Genomic DNA, 26,372 nt, shown 5'->3' with positions numbered 1-26,372 from the left:
ATTTAACGCTTGAGTGATTAAAATGAAAGCACCTTAAAAGTTGGATGATAAAATTGTAGAGATTTCATTTTGAGTGACCAAAATGAAAGTGCCTAAAAGTTGAGTGACCAACTAGGTAGATTACTCTAATTTTAATGATATAGGTTTAGATGATAATAATACTAAATATTTAAGAGGGAATAGCCCAACAAATATGAAATGCTATAGCAATTGGATAAAATTTCATATTATGCTTATTTTTCTTATTATTTTTATTAGTAATCGGATTATTAACTACTTTCTTAGACTAACGAATTACATATGATGATTTGATTTTAATTTTTATTACTCGTTTAAATTTTTTTTATCGTAATGATAATATTATAATTCATATTTTTAAAAATATAAATTATGTAACTGTGTAATTACAGTTTGTACTACCAAACTTGACATAAAGAATTACGATGTAATTACACTCTATTAGCTAAACACATATAGAAAATTACAATTCTTTATAATTACAAAAAAGTGAAATTATTGCCCTAATAGTTAACTTTCATCCACTTATTTTGTAGTGTCCAAACAAGCCCAAAGGAGAGGGTGAGAATTGAAATAATTATATAGATAATTAAAAATAATTACATTCAAATTCGATTATTGTACGAATTTTCAAACATGATTGTAGTTTATTTAAGTTTGACATGTTATTTTTATGTGATAAAAATAATATTTTAATTTTAAGATATATATTATATTTTTTAAATATAATTATATGTTCTTTTATTAATCTCCTTTAAATAATCTAAAAATTTTATTCACGAGAGATAAATTCTTATACATTTTCTCTAAGTAAATAATTAAATTACACAAAATTATTATATGGTGATTTGATTTTAAATTTTATTAATTGTTTAAATAAATTTTTTAATAATTTTTATAATAATTACTATATTTTAAAATTATAATTATATATTTATAAAATTATAATTTATATTGCCAAATATAAAATAATAATGCAAGTACTAAAGGTGTAAAAGTAAATGAGTAAATGAAGGAGTTTGTGGACTTTATAGCCTTCATATTAATACATACGTGGTAGTAGCTGAAAAGAATGAAAATGGGAAGAAAAGCAGAGGTAGCAATTTGATATTGGTATCTAAGAATCTGAAAACCATATAACAGCGGCGGAGGGGGTTTTGTCTGTCTCTCCTTCTCTCTCTCTCCATCTCTCATTCCATCTCGATTCTAATTACTCATCTTCCCCTATCTTAATTTCTCCATTTTGGTATCTAATAACTACATACCATACAACAGCGGCGGGAGGGTTTTTGTCTCTCTCTCTCTCTCCTCCTCCTCTCATTCAATCTCCATTCTCTTACTCAGGTTCCCTATCTTAATTTCTCATCGTTTTTTTTTTCTTTTACTACTTTTTACTGACCAAACTCATCCTTTTGTATGCTTTAATGCTTCTATCTGATTTTTTTTTTACCGTGATTCTTCCTCTTTTTCTGATAAGAATTATTGGATTATATTTATCAAATTGGGTTTTTTTGTTCTGCGTTTGGCCTTTTCCCTTGGATCTCTTATATTAAAGTGGAATAATTTGAGACGAACAAGGGCTTTTAGGGTTTTCTACGGATAGAACCCATTTCATGCTTTTAATGGCCATCTCCGCTAGATTTGCTCATCCCTGTATATATTGCTCCTTTAATGATTTTTCAGTTCCTTTCTTTTGTTATTGAATCCTTTAGATCGTTCTGATAAGAGTTTCTCTTGCTTTGCTTTGGCCATTCTCCCCCTTTTATGTTTTATGGGTTTCCTTTATTTTATTTTCTGGGAATTGATGTCTGATCATTGAATATTCCTGGTATTTGGGCTTTGCTTTTGCCTTCGGATTAGGTGACTGGGCACTAGAAAATTATTGTTAAGCATACAAAATTTCAGTTTATTTTGCTGCAAGAGACATGCATCTGGGTTTTTGAGGACACATTTTCTCTTCGACTTTTTCTGACAGTTTGGTGCCTTTTGAGGATGGATCCTTTCTTCTTGATGGTTGAGACTTAAGTGTTCACTTCATTTGTGACTTGGTTTTGGTTGCTGAAAATTTGCTCAACGAATAGTGTAACTAATGGAAAAAGGGAGCGAATTTGTTGTGGGGAGTGAAAACATGCACTTAGAGGAGCCTTGGTTTACTGGAATGGATACTGAGGAAACTGAAATGGGACAACCAAACAGTGAAATTCAAGGCTTTCGATTGGAAAAAGGTGAGGCAAGCAATATGGTTTTCTCGACTGAGGCACCCCTTGTAATTAAAGAGTCACCAACTTCTGGTAGTTGTAGTTGTAGTCTGAAGAAAATCAAATCTACAGTAGCTCCGAAAGGCTCTGAGTTCTGCCAGAAGGATAAATCTGGGCACGACAAGAAGCTCAGCCGACAATATAGGATTGAGTTGGGCCAATTATTTCAAGGGGCCGTGAGTTCCCATGATTGGGAACTTGCTGAGAGTCTAATCTTGTCGGCAGATCCACAGACTCTAAATGATGCGTTGTGTGTCACCTTGGATGCTATCTGGTTTTTGAGCACCCAACAGGAGCTTTATGGGATTACTGATTTGATTAAGAAGATCATTGCCAATGGTGCTTATGACTTTACTAGAGCCGCTCTACGGACTTCATTTCTTGCTTCTTGTGTCTCTGCTTGCCAGAGTCGCACGATGAGTCTTGCTGACACTGTAACTGTGATGGCCCAGAGGTAAACAAGCTATTTCTTTTGACTAGTAGATAGATAATAAAGCTTCTTTGAAATTATCTTCAAAAGCATTAATGTTGTCAGTTGTTACAAGGGGAAAACCTGTTGATGTTAGGTTACCATGCATTTCTATATAGGTAAATATAGATCTTGATTCTAGTTTCTAGCAACGAGAAATTGTTACTCCACTAATAGGGATCACATATAACCATCTGCAACTTTTAACTTCAATTTTACTTGGTAATCATTTATATGTTTATGTATTAGATAAAATTGTTTTTGTAAGGCTTTACATCTGTTGGATATGTCTGTTATGATTGTGTTATATTTTAAATATTGGAATATTCACTGGTAAGGCATTAAGTCTGTCAATGGTTTCTTGCATGCTGTTTGACATGCATGTTACTCTTTGTCAGTTTTTATGTATGATCCCGCTTAACAATCAGGTAACTGTACGTTTATTGTTGCATTATACTCACTGCACTTATGTTCATCATATAAGAGAATGCTAACGATTGTGCATTTCTCCCTGCTTCCGGCTTATATAGTTTCTGAGAACTGAAGTAGAAGTTATTTTCTATTTTTCTGTAAATCTGATTGAATGAACCTTCACACCTTTTTCCCCATGAAGTAAGGTTTGAATTCAACCAACAAAAGTGGCTTTGAATTAGTTATTGAACTTGGAGTATTTATGTGTGTGGCTTGTAGTAAATTGGAGAGTGGGCCTACTTAAGATAGGTCTAATGAAAGATGCATATAATGTATGCAGCCTGTTTTATGTCATTGGTTTCACTATTTTGGAAAAAATAATCTGAAATGAACTTATTTAAAGTTACTGCTTGAATGTTCTCCTCATGCCATATGACACTCTTTGTGAGTGTCTTCTATAAAATCTGCTTCAGGGAAAAAATGGAGTTTACCATTGCTTTTTCCTCACTTTTTGTAGAAGACCTTGCCTAATTGGTTGTTCATTGCGTATGTGCCAATTTTTTGTATTGGTTCTCATTAGGTTGCACGAGCGCCTACAAGAATGCCATGGGGATGAGGTCTTGAAGGCAGAAGCTGGTGCCAAGGTGCAAAAGTTCACCGAATGGGCTTTGAAATGTATAGGTTCCCATTCTCGCTGTCAGGGAAGCAACGATAGAGTGAATCATTGCTCAGCTATTGAAATACAACTCCAGTTAACTGCGTTTAAGACTTTCCTAGATCTTGCTGGCAACCAACTTACAGGAAAGGATTTTACAGAAGCATTTGATGCAGCTTGCTTTCCTCTTACTCTCTTCTCTAGCTCATTTGATGCTGGTTGGGCTTCTGGGATCTCAGCTACAGTGATCCAAGGTTTGTTGGATATGTTGGTGGAGGGGGGTGCAGACAATGTCAACCAGTGTTTCCTTGAAGCCTCTCGATTCGGCAGTACAGAACTTGTTCGCATTTTATTGCAGGTGTGTATTATTTCTTTGGAATGGGATTTGAAATTTTCTCATTTGTTGGCTGTGTATGTTTATGTAGCATTTTTCAAGAACCAAGATTTTACTCTTTGGCAAAGGAATGAGTTGAAACTAATTCTTCAAATTAAATTGTCAAAGAAAGCATGGATAACTTTTTGGCTATATAAAAAATTAATTGGTTAAGATTCGTTTAATATTGCAATAGGATTAAGGGTAATTAAGTCAATCAGGCAGGTTGCACTGCCTAAAATTGTTTTTTGGTCAGCCTACATGTTTTCTTCTTATTATTTCAATGAGCAAATTTCTTCTTGTTATGGGGTCTTAAGTGGAATATGGAATGAAATATCAAACATGTTTTTGAGGAACTACAACAAGAGCTCAAAATCAAAATTATAAATGCATGCATGTCTCTATATGTGCATGTGTATTTGTGATTCTGTGCCTACTTTTAAGTTCTGCCAGTGGCATGCATCCATATGTTAATCCTCTCATGAGAGAGATGCGCAATCCCAACATTTTCAAGTTACTTGTTTGCAATTTCTTAATTCTTTGTTGAAGATGCCTTGACATTGATCAAGGTGTCTGTGAGAGATTGTTTGGCCATGAAGGTTGTTTATTTGATCCACCAGAGTGGAGGAAACTTTGAAGGGGAATCATCCCCTTTCTCTTTTTTCTCTTGAAGGGAGTTGGCTGCTGGGTGGGGAGAGGCTCTCCGGTTGAACCTGTGACAAATTTGAATCGAGATTTGTTTAAACAAGTAGGGTGAAAGAAAATAGTGCTATTGTGTATATGCTGAACACAGAAAATCATTATGTTAGAAAATTTCCAGTTTAGGCTTTAAAGTGAACATAATCTCATTCTACTTGGTGATTGATTCTTACACGCTATCTTGTCCTTGGATGGAATGGGTTTCTTAGTTATTTTTGAACAAAATCTCACTCTGCACATTTTAGTTATGGTTACTTGTAGTCGTAGAATTATTTGGTGTTCTTGCATGTAAACTAATTTCTATTTGGAGATATGAGGGGTAGTCAAGTGGTAGTTATTCCTTAAATAATCAGACGTTTACAAGAGTAAACATGGTCTGAACTAGTTGTCATAACATTCCTTTTTATTCCTAGACTGAATAAGGTTGATACTCTCTCTAACAAATGTGGTGAGGGAATCCTAGCATTTAGATTGGGAAAACATGCAAGTGAATGGAAAGCCCTGTGGGAAAATGTAATGGCTTTTTCTTGTTTAGACGTAAGTGAGCCTAACAGATTACATGGAAAAACTCAAATTGAGGAACCGAAGCTAGAATCACACCCTAATCAGATTTATATTTTTTCTTGTAACAATGGAAATTGAGGTGTGCTTTCACTTTTGCTATAAGAGAAGGGCTTTTTTCTTATTTTTTTAAAAGAAAAGATTATTATTATCATTATTTTATTGTTTACTGACATTTCCTTAATAATTCTTGTTTGGTTATTTGGCATTTTTCTGGTCTAGATTGCCCAACGGAATAGCTTGGATGTTGATGTTGATCTTGCCTTGGGTTTTGCCTCGCATTACTGCAAGATTGGGACAATGGAGTGTCTAGTGGAAGAGGGTAATGCTATGGCGTTTTTGGGTCCTTTAATGAGAGCAGCTGAAAGAGGATGCATGCAGGTTGTCCAGTGGTTTGTTAAAAGAGGTTGTCGAGACATGGAGCTCTGTCTGGCCCTCACTGCCGCTACTTCCAGCAGCCAAGTTGGTGTGGCTGCATATCTCCTCCCTCATGTTCCTAAGCATGTCCTAACGGCCCTCAGCATTGAAATTCTTAAGGCTGCGGGTGAACGAAGTGGGGGATCTCTTGATGGTGTTGCATTTCTCCTCCACTCTGACTTCTTAGGTGATGCTGCTGCTACTTATGCTGTTGCAGACAGCATTGCAAAGTCCGATGATGAGGCTGTTGCTCCTGAGCTGAGAGCATTTGTTCAAGAACACTGGTCGGAGGCAGCTTTCTTGGATGGATTAAAGCAAGGGCAACAACATTACATGAAGCTGATGAGGATTTTGAAGAGGGGGGAATCTCCAATTTGCTTAAGGGATCTGCCAGCTCCTTTGAGGGTTGTAATTGCATACATGCCACTGTACAGGGAATGTGTTGAGGTGGGTGGTCGTCTGTTATCGCAAAGGCTGAGGGGGCAGCTTGTTGAAGCTGTTCGAATGCTTGGAGGTGGGTCTTTAGAAGAAGTAAGTCAAGCCGGAGAGCTTCTAGCTACTTTGGAGCATCACCTTCCTCCATTTTTGGTTCGTGCTCCCAGTGTTGGTTAGACCTCTTGGATTTTCGCATGCCCTTGACCCTATATTATCCCATGTGCCATACGTAATAATATCATTTTAGCAGTTAGTACGTCACAAAGCTTCTAAGTTTGTCAAATTTCCTTCCATCGTGTGATTTGCAGCGCTTCTTCTATGGCACGTATATCATATAGTAGGTATAGATATGTTGTTCATCTATAATGCAAGACAGAGAGCAACTATTTTCGCAAAAAGGGTTGATATAAATATATACTATGATGGGATTGTATTATTATCGTTATATATGTAATCCTAAAGTACTGTAATGTACTGATATCTCCACCTCCACAAGAGTTTTTGTGAACCAGAAATAAAATCCTCTTTTCACCAGTACAAAGAGGCTCGCGTCAGCTCACGATTAGGGCTCTTATCAGTTAAAGAATTAACATGGTAGAAATAAAAAGTAATCGAGGCGTTGGAAAAGTATTAAAGGTTGAGCATCTGAGATATAAAGAAAGATGAACGTGATGTTGAAAGGCAGCGACCGCTTGTTCATCATTCAATAGCCAAGTAAATTCAAGCTGCGAGCACTTCCCAAGCAAACATGGCGGCAACCCTATATTTAGACCTTTGCTTGGAGTATTTCTCAAGCTAGCCATACATTGTAGATACAAAATTTTGGTCAAATAAGGCATGAAAAATTGGAAACATACAATGAATTTCACAATAAAATTGTACTTGGGTGTTGAATGAAAAGAAACCTTTTGATTATTTTTTCAACGAAATTTGACCCAAAATTATCTAGGATGGATGCAGTCTGCTTTATGAACCATTGAGATTTTAAAGAAATGGTTTGATATCCTATTGAGATATAGAAGAACATGTTTGATATCCTTTGTATTCATGGAAGCAAATTGGAGAAAGCCACTTCTAAAACTTTCCAAAACGGATAACTCCGCTTTGTGCACCTTCTAAAGATTTTATCAAGAAGAGAGTTTTTTTTTTTTTTTTTGAATGAGATTGGAGAGTGGATGACAATTCTTCAAAACATTATTAGAGTTCCTTCAAAATTTCTCCAAATTCTTTGGGGCTTCAATCTTCAAATCTTCTCCTCACGTCTTCTGATATTCTGCAAAGGTTTTAGTTTTGGTTTCTCCAAAAGAAAGTTCAACGATGATTTATATCTTTCATATCTCATTATTAATTATATTAATTGCTACCAAGGTGCTGCAGTTAAGGAGTAAAATTCGTAAGAATGAGCTATTGTAGCTTGGCAAGGGACACGTAACAAATAACAAATTCTTTCATTTTCAAATATCTATTGGGAAATAAAAATAAAAATAAAATTGTATCCCTGGGGGGTTGCAGTTCTAGACCCCAATTTACAAAGTAATATCCCTAACGTTAGAAGGCATGAAAGCCAAAAACATTAGCACGGTTAAAATGGCAATGGGAAGCAGTAGCAGCATGAAAGGTGGGGAGGTAACGGTGGAAGTATTAAGGGAAGGATGAGCAAGGATGCTGTCAGACATATTAGCAGAAGCAGAGATTCCAAGCTGAAGTATTTCGCCTGTAATGATTTTCTGCCACCTCCTTGTAATCCTTCATATTCCCCTTTCTTTCTCTCTACAACCGACTTACCAACTCTCATATTTGAGTATGAATCTGCACACCTTCAACAATTCCTCTTTATATGAAACCCCAGATCAAACCCCTTCTTTAGCCAGCCCCTATAGACTGGATACTCTCTTTGAAATGCGAAGTCAATGTAGAATCGGAAATGTGACCATGTTTAGGCAAACAGCAGCAGAGAAAGGATTGAAGATGAATATGTAGTTAGTGATTGCATAGCCCTTTCATCCCAAAGAATATGCTCCCCAATTGCATCACCCAAAACCCAATTTCTTTAAACCAATAGAAAGGATGCTTTATTGCACAATGCGATTCAAGCACCACTAAGATTCTGCAATGCAGTCCAGATCAGGCAAGTAAAGGATGCTCAAGTTTCAGGTGAGACGCAATTACTCTTGGACTGACAGCCAGGCTCAACAATTGGCTCACTTAGTGAGACGCAATTACTCTTGGACTGACAGCCAGGCTCAACAATTGGCTCACTTTCTTCAGATATGAAGCATCTACAAATGCAAAATTACGTATCAATCTGACTTCAAATTATGGGATATGAAACGTCGTTTCCAATGATGCACCTGCAGCTTCATTCCGGCATTTAAATCGATTCAAGACCAAGACAAAGGCATTCAAAAGCTACGGAAATGAACAACATTAAGGTAATGGAACCACACTAAACTAAAATATTAGAATAGAAAAGGAATCATTTTGACCAGACTTCAATAAATAGGATATAGGTTAAGCAAATTACAAACCACTCTTGAGATTGAGGTTTGGTAATTGGGTAAAAGAATAAGGAAAAAAAAAACTAAGACATGAGATCTAGAGACTCCGAAAACAAGATCTACCTACTTGGAGAGAAATACAAAATAAATAAGAAAAAAAGAACGAATTTCATTTTTAAGATGATAGTCTATAATTAATAGCCAATGAAGGGAGAAGATAGATAGATACCTTTTAAGATGAAAGTGGCGGTAAGAATGAGCAGAAAGAACGGGAGAGGGCCTCTGCTGATCTCAATATCTAATACAGCAACAGGAATATGGCATGTAAGGTAAACCCATCTGCAATAAATTTCTTTTCGTTTTCATTTTTATCTTTTTCCCCTTTTAAAGAAGAATGGGATAGGAAGCGAGGAATTTAGGGGGTAGCGGAAAAGGAAGGATGCGTGAATCTATAGATATTAATTTGGAATAAATGGGATTTTGGGTTTGGGTTGAATTAGTGATCTTTTCTCTTTTCCCTCACTTTTTTTTCTGTTTCTTTCTCCTTTGTCCTGTTTAAGTTAATAGTCTTTCTTTGTTCATGTGTAATGTGTTGTTGGTTGATCGGTAAGAACAAAATTCAATTCAATAGCAATAGTACCAAGGAATTATATACATAATAGAGAGAGAAAGAGAGAGCGAGAGTGGATGGGTTCAGTGAATGAATGGGATGACAGCAGAAACAGAACGTGCATTTGCAAGTTGCCGGTTTTGGAAAATGAGGGTTAGATTGTGTCTTCCAAGGTTCTTCACCCCTGGCCTTCTATTTACATCATCTAATTTATTGCTTCTTTTTTCCCCTACTGTCTTCTTCTCTGCTCTACGTAGTTATTTTTTTAACTGCGCCGCAGGCAATATTTTCCGATTTAGATGGGTGATTGCCTTGGTGAGATCACCGGTTTGATCATTTTAATCTGTTCGATTAAAAATTTATTAAAAATTTTAAAAAATTAAAAAATAAAAATAAAAAATCTGTTTAATTAGTTCAACCATTTGATTCAATTGACTTTTTATTTGATTTATATCGATTCTAAGGTCAACTGGTTCAAAACCCCTTTTCAAACTAGTACCTCGGTTGGTCTAGCCTGATTTAAATAATATTCACTGCTGGTCACTCTAGCATCATTTCTATTCTGGGTATTCTAAATTTTATTTTGTTAATTTAGTCATTTTAATTAAGATAATTTATCGAATTGATTATTGTAGTTAAAAAATCCTTTAATTCACTAACATGTTGCTAATGTGATACTTTTTTATTTTTTTTATTAAAGCTAGGGACTTTTTATAAGTAGTTTAAAATATTTTTTTTTGTTTATTTGCAACATAAGAACTATCAATTCTCATTTCCAACAAACACTCGAGCTAAAAACCACCAATCTTCATGACCATTATCTCCTGCTTTATCATCTCTATCGCTCCTCACTTTGTTGCCAAAGGGTGAAGCCAATTTTTTTGAGCGGGAATGAAATTAAATTGTAATTTTACGATAGTAAAAATATAATTTCACAAATTTAATAGCCTATATTTTTATAATTTTTAAAAAATTAAATCTAATTTTTATCATTTTAAAAGACTAAAGTACAAATTATCTTTACTAATTTAAAATTTTAAAAAATTTAAAAGATCTAAATAGAAAAAAAAAATTATTTCAAAAGAGGTCGGGCCTACCAACCCCCTTAATTATACCCCTGTTGTTGCCATACCATAAAATCACCTTACACGACTTCTTCTCTAACATAGGTGATGTGGTTATCCTATTTGCGAAAGGAAGAGAAACCTTCGAATAATTTTTCAACAAAGCTTATTTATTCCTTATCACCCACTTTAAATCATTAGCCATTCTCATTTCAAAAATCTCAATCTTCAATTCTTGGATTATTCTAATTTTTGAATCACTGAATTCATTTTAGCCCTTAAAAAGTATATATTTTTAAGAACCCAAAATTTTATTCAAAAATAAAAAAAATGCAACGTTATCAATTAATTATAGATTAATAAAAATTTTAACAGTAATAATTAATTCAAGCAATTATTATAATTAGACATTAAATTGGTAATTTTTTTAAAAGCGATGAAAATAAAAATAATAAAAATAACACTATTTTAAAGTGATACAAAAGTTACTTTTTCTTTTTTCACCAAGTTCCAATTTTCTTTTATTATACATTATTTCTCCCCATTATCAATAAAATTTAAATTAATTTTTAATTGAAAATAAAATTTGAAATTATCAATATCATTCAATTAAATGATTATTTTCAGTCATTTCATTAATACTTTTTATTATTTATCAGTTGGTGACACATGTTACCATCTTCTTTTGACATAAGTTTAATGCTTTTTTTTATTTTACTTTTATTTTCTATAAAAATACAAATAATATAAGAGTAGTATTCTATCCATTACTAATAAATTTTTAAATTTCACAAGTAGTGTTTAGTACACGACACGTGTCTATTTTAATTTAATTTTAATTTTTTAAAGGTTAGTCTTTATTTTTTTTTTATTCTATAAACAATTTAAAAAAATTGACATGGACTTCCTTTTTTAAAATATTTTACTATATTTCTATGAAATACTTGTCACCCCTAATCCTATTTATAGAGTCTAAAAACTCTATTAAAAATGCATCAAATATATTTTTTTTCTTTTTCTAATATTCCCATAAGACATATGACAACATTTGATCCTTGCTTATGAAAATTTTTAACTTCACAAACAGTACATCAAATAAATTTTTATAATATAAACAATTATTTATATTACAATGAAAATATCTTTAAATTTATAATTAATTTTAAAATATTTATTTTTACGATAAGAGCTCTAATGATAAGGGTGGGCTGAATCAAGCCCTTGGACAAAAGAAACTTGGTTTTTCAAGTGGGCCAACTACAAGATAAAAAGTCAAGCAAGTGAAGGCTTTTGTAAAGTTTGTTAGAAAACATTCCTAGAGACAAAAAACTACAAGGGACAATATAGAGAGCTCTAAATTACGCAACAAGGATTCTTCAAATTGAATTAGCTAATATTTTTGGGCAAATTTAGAGTCTCCATTTTAATTATTTTGAATTCATTATGTAATTAATTTCCAATACTTCATTAATGACAAAATGATAATTTCATATTAAATTTATGTATTTTTTTATTTTTTTGGGTCGAAATTATCCTACATTGATTTTGTGTTCACATAAAAGCTTATTTAGACTTGAACCTACTTGTTAAGCAAGTAATTTTATGTGGCTGGTTGGGGATAATGTTTAGATTAGAATTAATTTTTTAAGGATAAAAGGATAATAATGCATTAAACATTTATGGCATAACGTGTTACAAAGTCATGGACAACATCAGAATAATCATAATAGATAAAACAAAACATCCATACTATTCTGCGCTCAATTAGCTAAATGTTGTGCAACTAAATTGCCAGAACAATTAACATATGAAAAGAAAATAGGGGTAAATGAGCTAATAAGGCTATAAGCCTACCAAAGGTGCTCACCAAATAATGATAAGTTTATGCCTCTTGAATGAATCCTGTTGATCACAACCATAAAGTTACCTTTGATCACTATACCTCAAAATGTCTTCTATCCCTAGCAAAATTAAGAGCTATGATGAAAGTCCTCGCCTCTACTAAGTTCATAGAATAAGTGCCTTGGAGTGATTTTCAAAGGCCTTCAAGAACAAAGCCCTCTAATTCTCTCTCCACCAAACCTACTCTATTGTTACGATCTCTCTCGAGCTAGGCACCATCCACATTGACCTTAATAAGAGGACCAAGTGGAGGATTCCATTTGACCTTCCTCAGCCTCTTAGGGGAACTGGATTATGAGTGAAGTTGTGCAAGTAAAAATCGTCATGTAAAGATCGAGTTACTCAAATGCCACTTTGGAAGGAATAGACTTTCCCTGCACTACGAACTCATTATACATGTTCCAAAATTACCATAGTAATCCGATAAAGTTGGAAAAACCATGAATATCCTTAAAATATATAATGTTTTTAAGCTAATCAATACAATGAGAAAAATGACCATAAAAAAGACTCTCATGCAACCCTTCAAGAGTAAGGACTTCTCTAGTATAATCGCAACCCCTGAATGTGTGTAACATGTCCTCCTAAGCATTCTTACATCTTTTGCAGGTAGGGTCATCCAACATGAGAGTAGAAGCACATGAGAGTAGAAGCAATTTCCACCACTGTAAGAAAAACACCATGGCTAATTTTGTAACGACTCAATTTTTGTTAGTTTCAGAAAAGTTAGTTTCAAGGTGGAATTTATTAAACTAAATTGTTTGAAATTTTTAAATCGAGAAGTATGCGAGACTATTACAGGAATAAAAATGAGAATTACTAAGTGGTTAATTAGATTAGTGGTTAAATATAGTACATAGACAGTTGGAAACATTTTAAAATATTTATAGTATTCCAATAACTATAAATGAAAGGGTGTGATATCTTTTGGTCATTAATCAAGAGTTATATCACTTCATTTTTGACAATGAATTATAACTATACAAGTAAAATTACTTGAATAGTTATGATATATTAGTTGAATAATTATGTCTCTTTTAAAGATGTGATTACTCAGAAAAGACACCTATTGAAAGTTCTGTCTCTATGAAGAGACATAGAGTTCTATAAATAGGAGTGAGATTTCATTTGAAAGATATACCAAAAATTCTCAAAATTTCTTTCTATCATTCCTCTATCTTATACTATTATTAGATTCTTCTATAAAAAATTACTACAAAAATTCTTTATGGAAATTGATTTTCTTTTTTACTTTGCTTAGTGCTTAGTGAACTATTTTTATCAGCAAAACACAAATAGTCTGTAACACCCCAAACCTGGCCCAGACGTTATGGCCGGATCTGACGTGTCATATTGAAGTTTTTAAGAAAACCCATGCCTCTTTCAACGTCCTTCTTAGTGTTTTAAAAGATAGTCTTTGCTAAGTTAATAAAGTGAATGGAAGTTGTGCACCGGGTAAGTATCCGAAACAGAAGAGGTGAGCCTAGAAGGCTACTTAAGTACCAAGCTCTTGATTGGATCCAATCCTAGACTTGCCCACAACCATTGCCACACTTTGGTGCTAGGTTAGGTTTTGAGAAAAACGAGTTGGAATTCATTTAAGTAGATATTTTTGATAAACTGATTAATTGTATCGTTGCGTTATTTTGAAAACAATTATCATTTTGGAAACGCGCCCTAGGTCTAACTCATATTGTTATCAGAAAAATATAGGGTATAAGATAAAATAATCCCAGAAAAATAATTAAAATGGCCTTATTACAACCCAAAACCAAATAATAATATTAATAAGATAAAACTTATAAAGAAATAAATTGGCTACTTATTACAATTAAAAGAAATAGAAACAGTAGTGTGGCCATCTCCGAGTCCCTCGCAGCTCCAAACCATCTAAGCTTAGGGATTACCTGCACAGTTAGAAAGGGGGTGAGTTTACGAAAACTCAGTGTGTAACCCCAATAATAAACAAACAGTAAATAACACGGTATCAGTACAATCTGGGCCAAAGCCCTATTTAGTCTTGACATATACTGCGCCGAAGCCTTTCCATAAATCATATCACTGGGCCGAAGCCTTTTCATAAATCATATCACTGGGCCGAAGCCTTTTCATAAATCATATCACTGGGCCGAAGCCTTTTTATAAATCATATCACTGGCCGAAGCCTTTACTGTAAGCGGTATGGCCCATAGGCCCATTTCAGTATCACATGTAATATCAATGAATGTATGCAAGCCCATTTGGGGAGACTACTCAACCCACCATCCGCTACTCTCCACCCGTACCAACCAACACACCATGTGGGGAATAACTCAACCCACCCAACCAAACTCTCCACTAGCAACATAGCTGCTTTATCATATAACTGGAGGCCTAGCCTCTTTTAATAACTGGGGCAAAGCCCTTTTTGATAAACTGGGGCAAAGCCCTTTTCGGTAAACTGGGGCATAGCCCTTTTAGCACTTCCTCCATTTATAAAACCCAACCCATGCAACATGTCATGTATGCAGAATGTCATGCCCATATTTGAATCAAACAATCATAGTCAAGTCATTCATATCACCAACATATATTCACAATCAAATCCATCAACCACACAGCCCAAGTCAGTCACTTGCCCACAAGGGCAAAACAGTCATTTTTCATATTATAAGGGTATTTTCGTAATTTTACCAAAAATCAGGGTTTTCCATGTTCATTACAATTGTCAATATTTCCGAGTGTTTAAACAATGATCTTTAACCCACTTATCAAATTCGGGCTTTTGGGCCCAAAACCCCTAATGGGTCCTATGAATGCTGATTTAGCCCACTAAGCCTGCTTAATCCAAATTTTACAACAGTACTAACCGTGTTAACATGCAACTTTTCCAGATTCCATTTTCTATCAGTTTTACCCAAATGGGCCTAAAAGCCCATTGGGCCCGATTCCAGCCAATTGAGGCCCAACTTACCATCGTGCACAAAATTGCGCTCTTACCTACTCCATCGATCCAAACACCGATCATATCGTATCTATCGCATCTTTAAGCAAAGGCAAAATCACAAGTTCCCGAAATGCCAAAATTTTAGCATTTTTCGAAGCTACTGCGAGGGTTATTACACACTTGTTATGGGTTAAAGTTGAAACGTTTCCAAAATCAATCACCTACGATAACCACCACCTATCACTCAAACTTAACTAATCCAATATCAATATATGTAAATCCTAAGCACATCAGTCATACGGAACATAAGGGGATATTCGTCATTTAACCATACAGGGGTATTACGATCACTTTACCCTACAGGGGCTTTACGGTCTTTTTACCTATTAGAGGTATTTTAGTCATTTCATCCTACAAGGGTGTTTTGGTAAATCTACAAACCAAGGGTATTTCAGTAATTTTGTAAACCAATGGTATTTCTATAATTTTTAGAAAGTCAAGGGTATTTCTGTAATTTTGTAAATCAGGGGTATTTTGGTAATTTTACAAATTGAGGGTATTTCGGTAATTTCACAAACCAGTGGTATTTCGATAATTTTACAAACTAGGGGTATTTTGGTAATTCTATCCTACAGGGGTATTTCAATAATTTCACAATTGAGGGTAAAACGGTAATTTAGTAAACTGAGGGTAAAATGGTAATTTTATAAATCGAGGGTAAAACGATAATTCTGTAAATCGAGGGTAAAATGGTAATTCTATAAATTGAGGGTAAAACGGTAATTTTATAAATCGAGGGTGAAACGGTAATTCTATAAATCGAGGGTAAAATGGTAATTCTACAAATCGAGGGCATTTCAATAATTTGGTAAACTAAAGTATTCTAAACAGGAATAACAATATGAATGGGCCTAAAGCCTATTCTCGGCCCAAATGGGCCCTCACGCTCGTGTGGCCCTTTTAGCCCAAATCTAGCCACAAATATGAGATTCACCTAGTCTAGTCCAATATTTACTACACAATCAAACAACTTATCCAATTAGGCCCGTAGGTCCATTAGGCCCACATGACCCTTTTCGGCCCATCGCAGCCCGAAGTAGCCATCCTACAGCTAGAGTAGCGAGAAAATACACACCTGATAGGAGACTGGAGTTAATCCACGCTCCGAGCACTCTTAGCCGACGCCCAACCCAAACGAGCACACCATACAGCGAAAGGGATCAGCCAAGAAAAAGTACCTTTACTCTCCTCATGGTTCCCTCTATTTAAAGCCAGCTTCGCAACCACTCTTATGTTAGCTTCCCGATGTGGGATCCCTCCAACATCAGAGTTTAAATTCAACACCAACTCTTGCCGCCCCCTGTTAGCAAAATAAATGCTCCTTGCTTGCCATGGGATTCGAACCCATGCCTCCCCTCAGATGCTCCACACGCTACTTGCCACTAAGCCACAAAGCTTTTTGTGTCATATTTTATCCCCAATTAATTATAAGGTCTAAAGGCCAAAGTCCAGGTTCCCTTAAAAAAAACCAAAATAAATTGCAAGAGCCAAGGCTTGAACCCAAGCTCCCATACAACCTTAATGACGCCACAACCACTAGACTACAAGCTTCCTTGTGTCATTTATTTAACACAATAATTTAAAAACCCTCATCCAAGCATCCAGGTTTTTTTTCACTTAATACCAAAATTTTTGCTAAAGCCCAAGTTTGAACCCAAGATTTCTCTAACACTTCTCAGGGCCATTAACCACCAAAGCAGACATTTAATTGTGTTATTTCATTGCACAATTAAATACCTATATACAACCTCCTTACGGTCCCGCACTCAAGGCCCAATACTTCTAGGCCCAAATTCGGGGTGTTACATAGTCATCGGGCTTCATTATAACCTTAAGGTTCATTTGCTTGAAACTCATTTGCACACCAAGTATAGGTGGGGGCGAATAGAACCTTAAAGATAGTGGCTAGATGCACGTCTTGTAACCTTTATTAATTTCTCAGAAGTTTATTTTAGCTTCATATTCCAACAATTGTAAGGTTCTATTTTGGTAATTTATTAGAAATTAAAGAAAGCTTGCTTGTTGACCACCTATAAACGAGTTATCATTTATAGAATAAATCAAACACCAAAAATATAAAAAAAAGTTTTAATGATGGTGTCCGCAAGTGCATGGGTCAAATTTTAATATAGTTGTACAACAAAATACCATAAGTATTCCGAGGATCGTACTCAATGGAGGATGGAACAAATAATGAAAATACTTTTTACAATATTAAGTCTAAGTAGTAATAGTTAATTCCTATATTACGATGGATCATAAAATAGATTAAGCGGATTAAAAATAAATAAATAACAGAAATAAATAAATAAGAAAAGATAAAAAATGAATTAAATCGATAAACCAATTAGGAAGATTAACTTGTTTCAGGGTTTGCAACTAGCTTTAGATTGGGAGTTCTAGAGTAGGTTAGTCATCACTAAAGAGAATTATTACCTCATAGTTCTAATTAGCATAACCGATTGGTTGATACTCGCTTATCTTCTCTCATCACTTTCTCATCCAGGATTAATTACGATTTACTCAGTTCAACTTCATCTTTTGATCTTGTCTACCTTATGAAAACTTATTAGGGTTGTCAAGCCTAACAGTTTAAGAACACGTAATTTATACCAACCAATCTATCTCGAGAAATCCCAAAACCTCCTTTAATCATATACCCATCCATTTGTTAATCTCTCCTAAGGGATTTAGCCACTCATTTTATTCATAATCTCAACTTTAATTGAATAAATCATGTAAGAAACATAATAGATTCGAAGAAGAAAAGAGATTTGAATAATTGTAGATTGAGTATCGAATAGGGAAAGAAGTAGTAAATCTCTCCATTGGAATAACGAAATAAAACAAGTTCAAAGAAGAATATAATCTGAATAATTTAATTAAATAAACAAGTCCTTGAATCAAAACTGATTCAAGAAGAAAAACAAAAAAAGTAATTAAAAGACAAAAAGAAAATAATCTAAAACTAATTCTAAACTACGAAGGTTTTTGAAGGCGTCTAGGCCTAAGGCTTAGGTTCTTTCTTTTTTGATAGCTGATCCGCTAAGAGAACCCCACAAAATAGTTAATTAATCGTATCACTACTTGCTAATTACCCACAAGAGGATTAGTTCCTCATGGCTCCCATAAATAATATAGACTTGATGTATAAAATAGGCATGAATAATAATTAAAGAATATAAGACTTAGAAGAAGCCTGATTTGTATTAGAGTTGAATGTTGAATCCTCATAGAGTTTGATAATGCTTCAAAAATCTGGTTTCTTCCACAAAAGCAAAGAAAAAAAAACTGCAATAAACCTAAAGCCTAAGAAAAGAGAAAAACTAAATACTAAATCTAATAAGAAAATTATACAATATGAAAGTTGTCCATCACATGTGTTAATTGAGCCTATTTATAGACTTTAGAGTGGTCATTGTCTTTACCCCGAGGTCAACTGTCGTCCTTGTGCTTAATGTTTAATTGTGGGGACCAAAATGCCTATGGATCGTAATTATTTCTCATAAAGAGGTGATGTCGTGACATACCAGGCCTTGTGTTGCGACATCGAGGGCAATATGCTCCATCTTCAGCGTTCTTCAAGGTGTCTTCAAGGGTGTGTCGCAACATCCTCAGACTATGTCACGACACTGAAGGCAGTTTTGAAATTCTTCTATTCTAATCCCTATGCCACAACATCCAATACTTCCTATTGCAACACAGTGACCAGTATTGAGTTAGTATGCCTGCTAATGGTCTCCTAAACACTCACAAAAGTGTATTATCTCACCTTTAGGCCTCATTCGGCCCTTAAGGTTAAGAAAAGACTCAAATTGCACACTTTATTGAATTTAGATAATATTACAAAAAAATTAACTAAAACTTAACAAAAGTGCTTATACTCAAGCTCTTGAAGTGCAAAAACTAGTTTTATTTGCCACAACGAATTATGGTAAATCAAACTCCCCCACACTTAAGTCTTTGCTTGTCCTCAAGCAAAGCAAACAAAAGCAATAAATGGAAAGATGACTCTTGAGCAAGTATGGTACAATTGTTTAGCTTTGGAGCACATGAGTAAGTATTTCATATTCAAACATAATCTTGGCATGATATATAGCTAACTTACCACTTTGGTTATCAAACACCTAAGTTCAGTATATTACAAAGTATATAACTATTAATGGCCTCAAATCTAGGAATCCATCAATAAATTGTACATGCAATTTGATTATCCTAGCAGAGTAGAAATAGTCGTAAATGCAATTATTCATGTAACACCCCTCACTTGTATTCAATGATGGAATAGGGTTACGGAACATTACCAGACTATAAAAATAATTAAAATTAATTTCATATACTTTTTCAAATATCAAGCAATCATCATTCAAATTCAATCACATTGTCCCTAATATGAGCCTACGAGGCCCAAAACATGCATTCGGGAAGGTTCGGGACTAAACCAACAACTTAGGTAATTTTTACGAAACTTAGAAAATTTTTCCATAATACAAGGGACATACGCCCGTGTGGCCCGGCCATGCGTCTCACACGACCAAAGACACGCTTGTGTCACAGGCTGTGTGGACATTCGAAATGAAATCACATGGCCATGTTCCTGCTTGTGTTCGACCCCGTGTAACTCTCTAACTTGGGTCACACGGCCAATAGGCATGCTTGTGTGGCTAGCCCTTGTACCCTAGAAATGGCCACACATGCCCGTGTGCCTGGCCGTATTCTAGGCCATGCCAAACCTGTAGGGTATACTAACTTAGGCCACACGACCAAGTCACACGCCAGTGTGATAGGCCGTGTAGAACATACTCACTTGATTTCAATTACAACACAATGGGCACACGGCTGTGCAACCTGACCGTGTGTCAGACACGGCTGAGACACACGCCCGTGTCTCTGCCCTTGTGGACAAAAATAGGCTATTTACCAAGCCATTTTTCCACCCAATCATGCTTGCACCTAAATCATCCAATTTGTATCATATTAAACAATATAATAAAGATCATAATTATAACTAAACGAAAAACCATATATTTGACTAAGCATTTAAGTATACATTTTTCTAATATTTGTATCATATCAAATTTATTACAACATATGTTATTATAAATATAAGCCAAATCATGTTAAATGCATATACTATACTTTTACCACAATACAACTCAAAGCTAACTTGCTATTCATTGACTCGAAAATAAATAAACCATTCATAAAAACAATTCATACCGTATAACATATAATATACTTTTACCGAAGATTAATTTTTATTATTATTAATATAGAGTCATAGCATGTTTATGTTAGTGCATGAAAAATTTGGTGAGCTAATTTTAACATTTGTGAGCCCAATTGCGAAAAAGGACTAAATCGCATAAAGTGCAAAAGTCCTAATTTGATAGCTAAAGGTGTTATTTTATTAGAGAATCAAAATTGGGGGATTTTAAAGGGCAATTAGACCCTTTTAAAGGAGTAAAGCCGACCATAGAGTCATAGAGGAGACAATTTTAAAATTTGGTGGGTTAGGTGGCTTATTTTGACCAAAAATAGAAATAGATAAAAGAAAGATGATATCATCCCTTTTCATCTAGTTCCTCCACCAAAATTTTCAACAAAGAATGGGGTTTTAAGAGCTTGAAATTTCAGCAACTTTAAGCCTTCACAAGTAAGTGATCCTAATGGCTTTTCTTAAATATTTTTGTACTTTTGAGGCCCTTGAAGCATGAGCTTTCAAATGAGGGTACTATTTTGCAAAATGATTAAGAGTCTAGGGTTTTGCCATGAAATAATTTGTGATTTTTTCTGAGTTTTTATGGAAGAAAATGAGTCTTGGGTGTCCTATAAACAACTTTTGTGAAAGGTGTTAGTATGAAAACACCTAAAAGGACTAATATGCATAAGTTGTAAAATAGATAATAAATGTGTGAAATAGTGGGAATTTGGAGTAGCTATAAGATTCAAAGAGGTTTGGTTAGTCTTGAGAAATAAATAAATTCGATAAAAATCGATTTTCGAGCCTAAGGGTAAAATGGTCATTTTCTCAAGGTCTGCAAAATGGTCATTTTACCAAAGAAGTGAATTTTTGATTGCCTAATTTTATTTAGTTATTAAATAAGTGTATTTTGCTATTATAGATCAAGAAATACCGAATTTGAACCTATATTGAGGGAAAGCCAAGCAAATCGACTAAATCGACTAGTCGCCACATTTTGTAATCTGAGGTAAGTTGTATATAAATAATACAACTACATTGTTAATTATATGTGCTTGAATTATTACAGCATAAATTGCTTGATTGCGAAATTGAGAATGTAAAATGATAAATGAGATAGTAGAATTTCCGTTGGAACCTTAGGAAGTAAATCGGATATTCATGCCATGACATTTAGGGTCATTCGTGTGTGAGCTAGTGTAAAACATGTCTAAGACATGCATCGGCCACATTATGAGAGCCAGTGTAAGACCATGTTTGGGACATGGCATCGGCATTAAGACGAGAGCTAGTGTAAGACATGTTTGGGACATGATCGGCCTCGAGACGTAAGCCAGTGTAAGAAATGTCTGGGACATGCATTGGTTACGAGATGATAATAAGTGTAAAACCATGTCTGGGACATGGCATCAACTTGAGATATGAGCCATTGTAAGATCGTGTCTAGGACATGGAATCGACACCTTACCCTATGCTTGAGGCTTATGTAATATCCGGTAGTATTCCAAATGGTTCAACGGTGAAAGTTACATTCTTAAGCTAATGAGGAAAGTATAACCGTGTTGTGATTGGTACAGGTACTTAATTGGTACGTATGAGATATGAGCTAAATATATAATATGTGACTTGTATGGATGATAATGAGTAAGTTATGCTTATGCCTACCTTGGTGTTATGAGCATGTTGATTATTGATAAATGGTTGTTGTATACTTACTTATATGCAACTTACTAAGCTATTATGCTTACTCCCTTCCTTTTTCATTTCCTTACAGTGCCGCCTAACTAGCTCAAGGATCACCGAAAGTTAGAGATATTGATCACACTATCAACCGAAGCATTCGGTATAGTTGGATTTATATTTTTGAATATGGCATGTATAGGACTTAGACTTTATTATTTTGTGTTACTGAGGTTTGGCCATATGTATTGGCTTGGGTTGGAAACCCTTCAATTTGTATTAAGCCTTGAATAATGGCTAACATTTATTTTGAATTTATAAAAGATGCATTATCATGGTTGAATGAATGTGTATTGTGGCTGATTTGGTTATAGGAATTATGCTTGTTTTGGTATTGGTTGGTATTTGTATAGAACTACATATGCAAGGGTGGCAATGGGGCTTGGTAAATAGCCTTATATTGTCCACACAGGTAGGCACACGGGCGTGTGTCTAGGCTATGTGTGACACACGGTCTACCCTATGGGCGTGTGGTTTGGCCGTGTGTCCCCTGCATGTAAAATTTCAAGTCAGTATGCATGATAGTAAAACACGGGTAGAGACATGGCCGTGTGTCTCAGCCGTGTGAAGGGCATGGTCTACACACGGGTGTGTGCCTTGGCCATGTGACCCTTATGAAATGCTGACGTCAGGAACAGAATGTCCAGGTTTTTACACACGGGCTAGGACACGGGCATGTCATGGTCGTGTGAAGGACACGGACCAGGGACACGGGCGTGTGACAGGCTGTGTGAAAACCCTTGTAGGTGTGCATTTAGAATTAATTCCACACGGGTGGAGAACATAGGCTTGTCCCTGTCTTGCTTAGGCCGTGTGAGACACACGGGCCATTAGCACAGCCATGTTGGAATGCTTACACGGGCATGTTGCCCCCCCACATGGGTGTGTGCCCCTATGTCAAGTGAGATTTTCCTATAGTTGTCAGAAGGACTCGGATTGGTCCCGAATGATTTCCGATGTGTGTTTTGGGCCTCGTAATCCCATATTAAGAATATATTGATAAGTTTAAGAAAGTTTTAAATTTTCCAAGTCATGAAGACTCGAAATTGGTTGTAAGTATGAGTTCAAGTTAGGTAACGCCTCGTATTTCTCCCCGGCGTAGGATACGGGTATGGGGTGTTACGACTGACTTATGCCACATGGCCAAGTCAAATGCCCGTGCATTGGGCCGTGTGGAGCTACTGACTTGATTACTAAATAAGTACTAGGGGAAACACGACCGTGTCATCCAATCGTGTGTCACACACGGCTGAGACACACGCCCGTGTCAAAGCCCGTATGGACAAAAATAGGCTATTTTCCAAGCCATATTTCTCACCCAAAGAGGTTCCAACCTGCACACTTCAATAAGCATATAATCATGGCATAAATAGGCCCTCAAAACCAACCAATATCAAGATTATATCATGTACTAATCAGACATACAACATGATAACCACAAGCACATTCATTTGACCACTTTTAAACATACTAAAAATGCTTCCAAAGTATACCTAAATGGTCAATTACCTATTTTAGAATTTGTGCCTAACTTAGCATACATGCTCATCTCAATTCTAACCATTTACTTCACAAAATACCAATCCATAATAAGACATTCACAAAGAAATTATACACAACATATCAAAAGGCCATTTATACATATTTCCATAACCAAATATACCAAAACAAGCCAAATCACATGGCTATACACATAACCAAAACATATATCATTTACAAGCTAGTTTAATTGGCTATATTATCCACAACACCTATACATGCCATATAACCAAGTACACAAGTTCAAAAGTACCAAAAAGAAAGCTAGATAGTGTGATGAGATCTCTGACAACTCCCAAATCCAAGCAAGCTTTGAAATCACTATAAAACACGGAAAAGTAAACAAAGTAAGCTATAAAAAGCTTAGTAAGCTCGTACTGCTAATAAATATAACTTACCATCATTCACAAATTAAGTAATCTAAACATAATATACTACAACTCAACTTGATTACAAGGCTAACATATATTCATCCACATAATAAATCACGAAACTCAAAAATTTCAAAGATTTAATGTGTATATGGTTTACGTACATACCTGTACTGATACGTATTAATCTCTTACCCTTTCATGTCATCAATATACCCGTTGAACCATTTCGAACAATATCAGATACTCGGGAATCTCACACCCTAAGTGCTAATACATGGTCCAAACCATCTCAATCTCATATCTCATATGTAAATGCTCATCTTGAGCTATCACCGGGTCTGCTCACACAAGCTGACAATCAAGACGTAGCTACACGATGCTGCTCACACAAGCTGACAAGAATCCGCAACACATGCCAGAAAACTCAGCCACCGGTAGAACATATGGACCAACACCCAAAACATTATAACCCCTAATGACATGTCATTTGTATCCTATCAATTCCTAAGGTTCAAACGAGCTTTCACACATCGTCAAATCTTCGTCGAGCATTTCCATAAAATTGTATTCACAAATAATGCAATTATAGGGCATTTAAAACACATATAAATAATGCTTACTAACATACGAACTAACCTCATATTTATACGGAGAGAATCGAGCTATCAATCAACTATTTTATTTTACCCCCGATCTAATTTCAAACTTCTCTTTTCTTGATCTATATATAATCAAATTTAACTTATTCAAAATACATTCTATTCAATTCAATCCAAAAATTTATATTATGCCAATTTTACACTTTTACCCTTATATTTTATCATCTTTACAATTTAGTCCCTAGCTCATAAAAATGTAAATTCATGCAATTGAGTCCACACCCATGCTAGCCAAATTTCACCTATACCCATAGCAGCCCATACTTTTAATTATTTCACACATTTACCACATAATTTTCACATTTCTCAATTTAATCCCTAATTAATAATTTCAACCAAAATCACTTAACAAATGTTGTTTATCTAATAACAACCATTCATTTTCTATCATAAAAAATCAAAATACACAATTATTCATCAATGGTAAAACCCTAGAATTTTAACAATTTTAGTCCCTGGGCTAGCTAGATTAAGTTACAACGACTACAAAAACATAGAAATCATAAAAAATGAGACAAAAACCATACCTAAATGGACAATGGAAGCTTGGCCGAATGTTAAAGACAACAATGGCTTTCTTCTTCTTCACAATCGGTTGAGAAGCAAAATTAAAGATGACAACTTTAATTGTTCTATTTATTTTATCTTTATTTACTAATTTACTAAATTAACCTTTAAAAACATTAATAATTACACAAAATACCAAGCCATTATCATCCACTAACTCATTAATGGGATAATTACCATAAAAGGACCTCTATTTTAAATTTCCATAGCTATTAGACCACTTTAGCTATTAGAACTCAACTTTTACACTTTACGCGATTTAGTCCTTTTTATTAAATTAAGCATTCAAACGATAAAATTTCTTAACGAAATTTTCATACAATCATACTATCATGATGTAGACCTCAAAATAATAATAAAATAAATATTTTTACCTCATATTTTTGGTCCCGAAACCACTATTCTGATTTAACTAAAAACGAGCTGTTACACCGTATATATGTTGTCAGTTCACTGCACCGGGAGTAATGAGGAGAATGACGATAATATCGCATTTTATGTTAAAAGATAGTATGACTACATTATGTATTGTGGTGGTTTAACCACAACGAGCTTTGCTCGCAATGATTGGAGTTTGGCAGATGAGTTCTAATGAACTCGTGATGTGTAGCGGATGGTATGGGTAGGATTTCATTATGCATTATGATATGTCATGACATTTATAAATGATTATACTTATGATATGTTTGTGTTGCAAATGTAATAGTGGTGAATGATGTTAGCATGTATGATTGTATGTTCTCTTGATTTGACTCACACTGAGCTAGTTAGCTCACCCCATAGTTTCATCCTTCTCAAGTAACGAACGTGACTAGGATCAGACATTGCATGTGGACATTCAATGGACTTTAGACATTCTTATTATTTTGTTTGGGTTTTAATTAAATTTATTCAGTTTTTTTTGGACTGTAAATCTATTTGAATTGTGGTTAGG

The 26,372-nt window shown here is 34.7% G+C and overlaps 1 protein-coding gene and 1 long non-coding RNA gene across 4 annotated transcripts; one reads left to right on the top strand and one right to left on the bottom strand.

The window, feature by feature from the left end:
* The first annotated feature begins 1,034 nt into the window (after nucleotides 1–1,034).
* Nucleotides 1,035–6,776, top strand: LOC107894604 (ankyrin repeat protein SKIP35). Of its 3 annotated transcripts, none has more exons than XM_041086144.1 (4): nucleotides 1,078–1,362; nucleotides 1,879–2,730; nucleotides 3,737–4,169; nucleotides 5,667–6,776. In XM_041086144.1, the coding sequence occupies exons 2-4, from the start codon at nucleotides 2,108–2,110 to the stop codon at nucleotides 6,471–6,473; spliced, it is 1,863 nt and encodes a 620-aa protein (XP_040942078.1). In that variant the 5' UTR covers nucleotides 1,078–1,362; nucleotides 1,879–2,107; the 3' UTR covers nucleotides 6,474–6,776. The 3 variants fall into 3 exon arrangements, with proteins under 3 accessions (XP_040942077.1, XP_040942078.1, XP_040942079.1); XM_041086145.1 differs by having other exon boundaries at nucleotides 1,080–1,362; nucleotides 1,994–2,730; XM_041086143.1 differs by having other exon boundaries at nucleotides 1,035–2,730.
* A 956-nt stretch (nucleotides 6,777–7,732) lies between these two features.
* Nucleotides 7,733–9,689, bottom strand: LOC107893933 (uncharacterized). Its single transcript, XR_001683060.2, has 2 exons — nucleotides 9,024–9,689; nucleotides 7,733–8,653 (listed from the first exon to the last, which is right to left on the bottom strand). It is a non-coding gene; the product is annotated as an uncharacterized lncRNA (long non-coding RNA).
* Nucleotides 9,690–26,372: the final 16,683 nt, after the last annotated feature.

This window comes from Gossypium hirsutum, chromosome A13, assembly GCF_007990345.1.
Source record: "Gossypium hirsutum isolate 1008001.06 chromosome A13, Gossypium_hirsutum_v2.1, whole genome shotgun sequence".
In the NCBI taxonomy this organism is placed as follows: Eukaryota; Viridiplantae; Streptophyta; class Magnoliopsida; order Malvales; family Malvaceae; genus Gossypium; species Gossypium hirsutum.
This window is presented reverse-complemented; position numbering and strand designations above follow the sequence as displayed.

Coding starts and splice junctions, on each gene's coding strand:
- LOC107894604 (XM_041086143.1), top strand. CDS start 2,108: ATGGAAAAAGGGAGCGAATTTGTTGTGGGGAGTGAAAACATGCACTTA. Junction 2,731..3,736: donor GTAACTGTGATGGCCCAGAG/GTAAACAAGCTA, acceptor GGTTCTCATTAG/GTTGCACGAGCGCCTACAAG. Junction 4,170..5,666: donor TTGTTCGCATTTTATTGCAG/GTGTGTATTATT, acceptor TTTCTGGTCTAG/ATTGCCCAACGGAATAGCTT.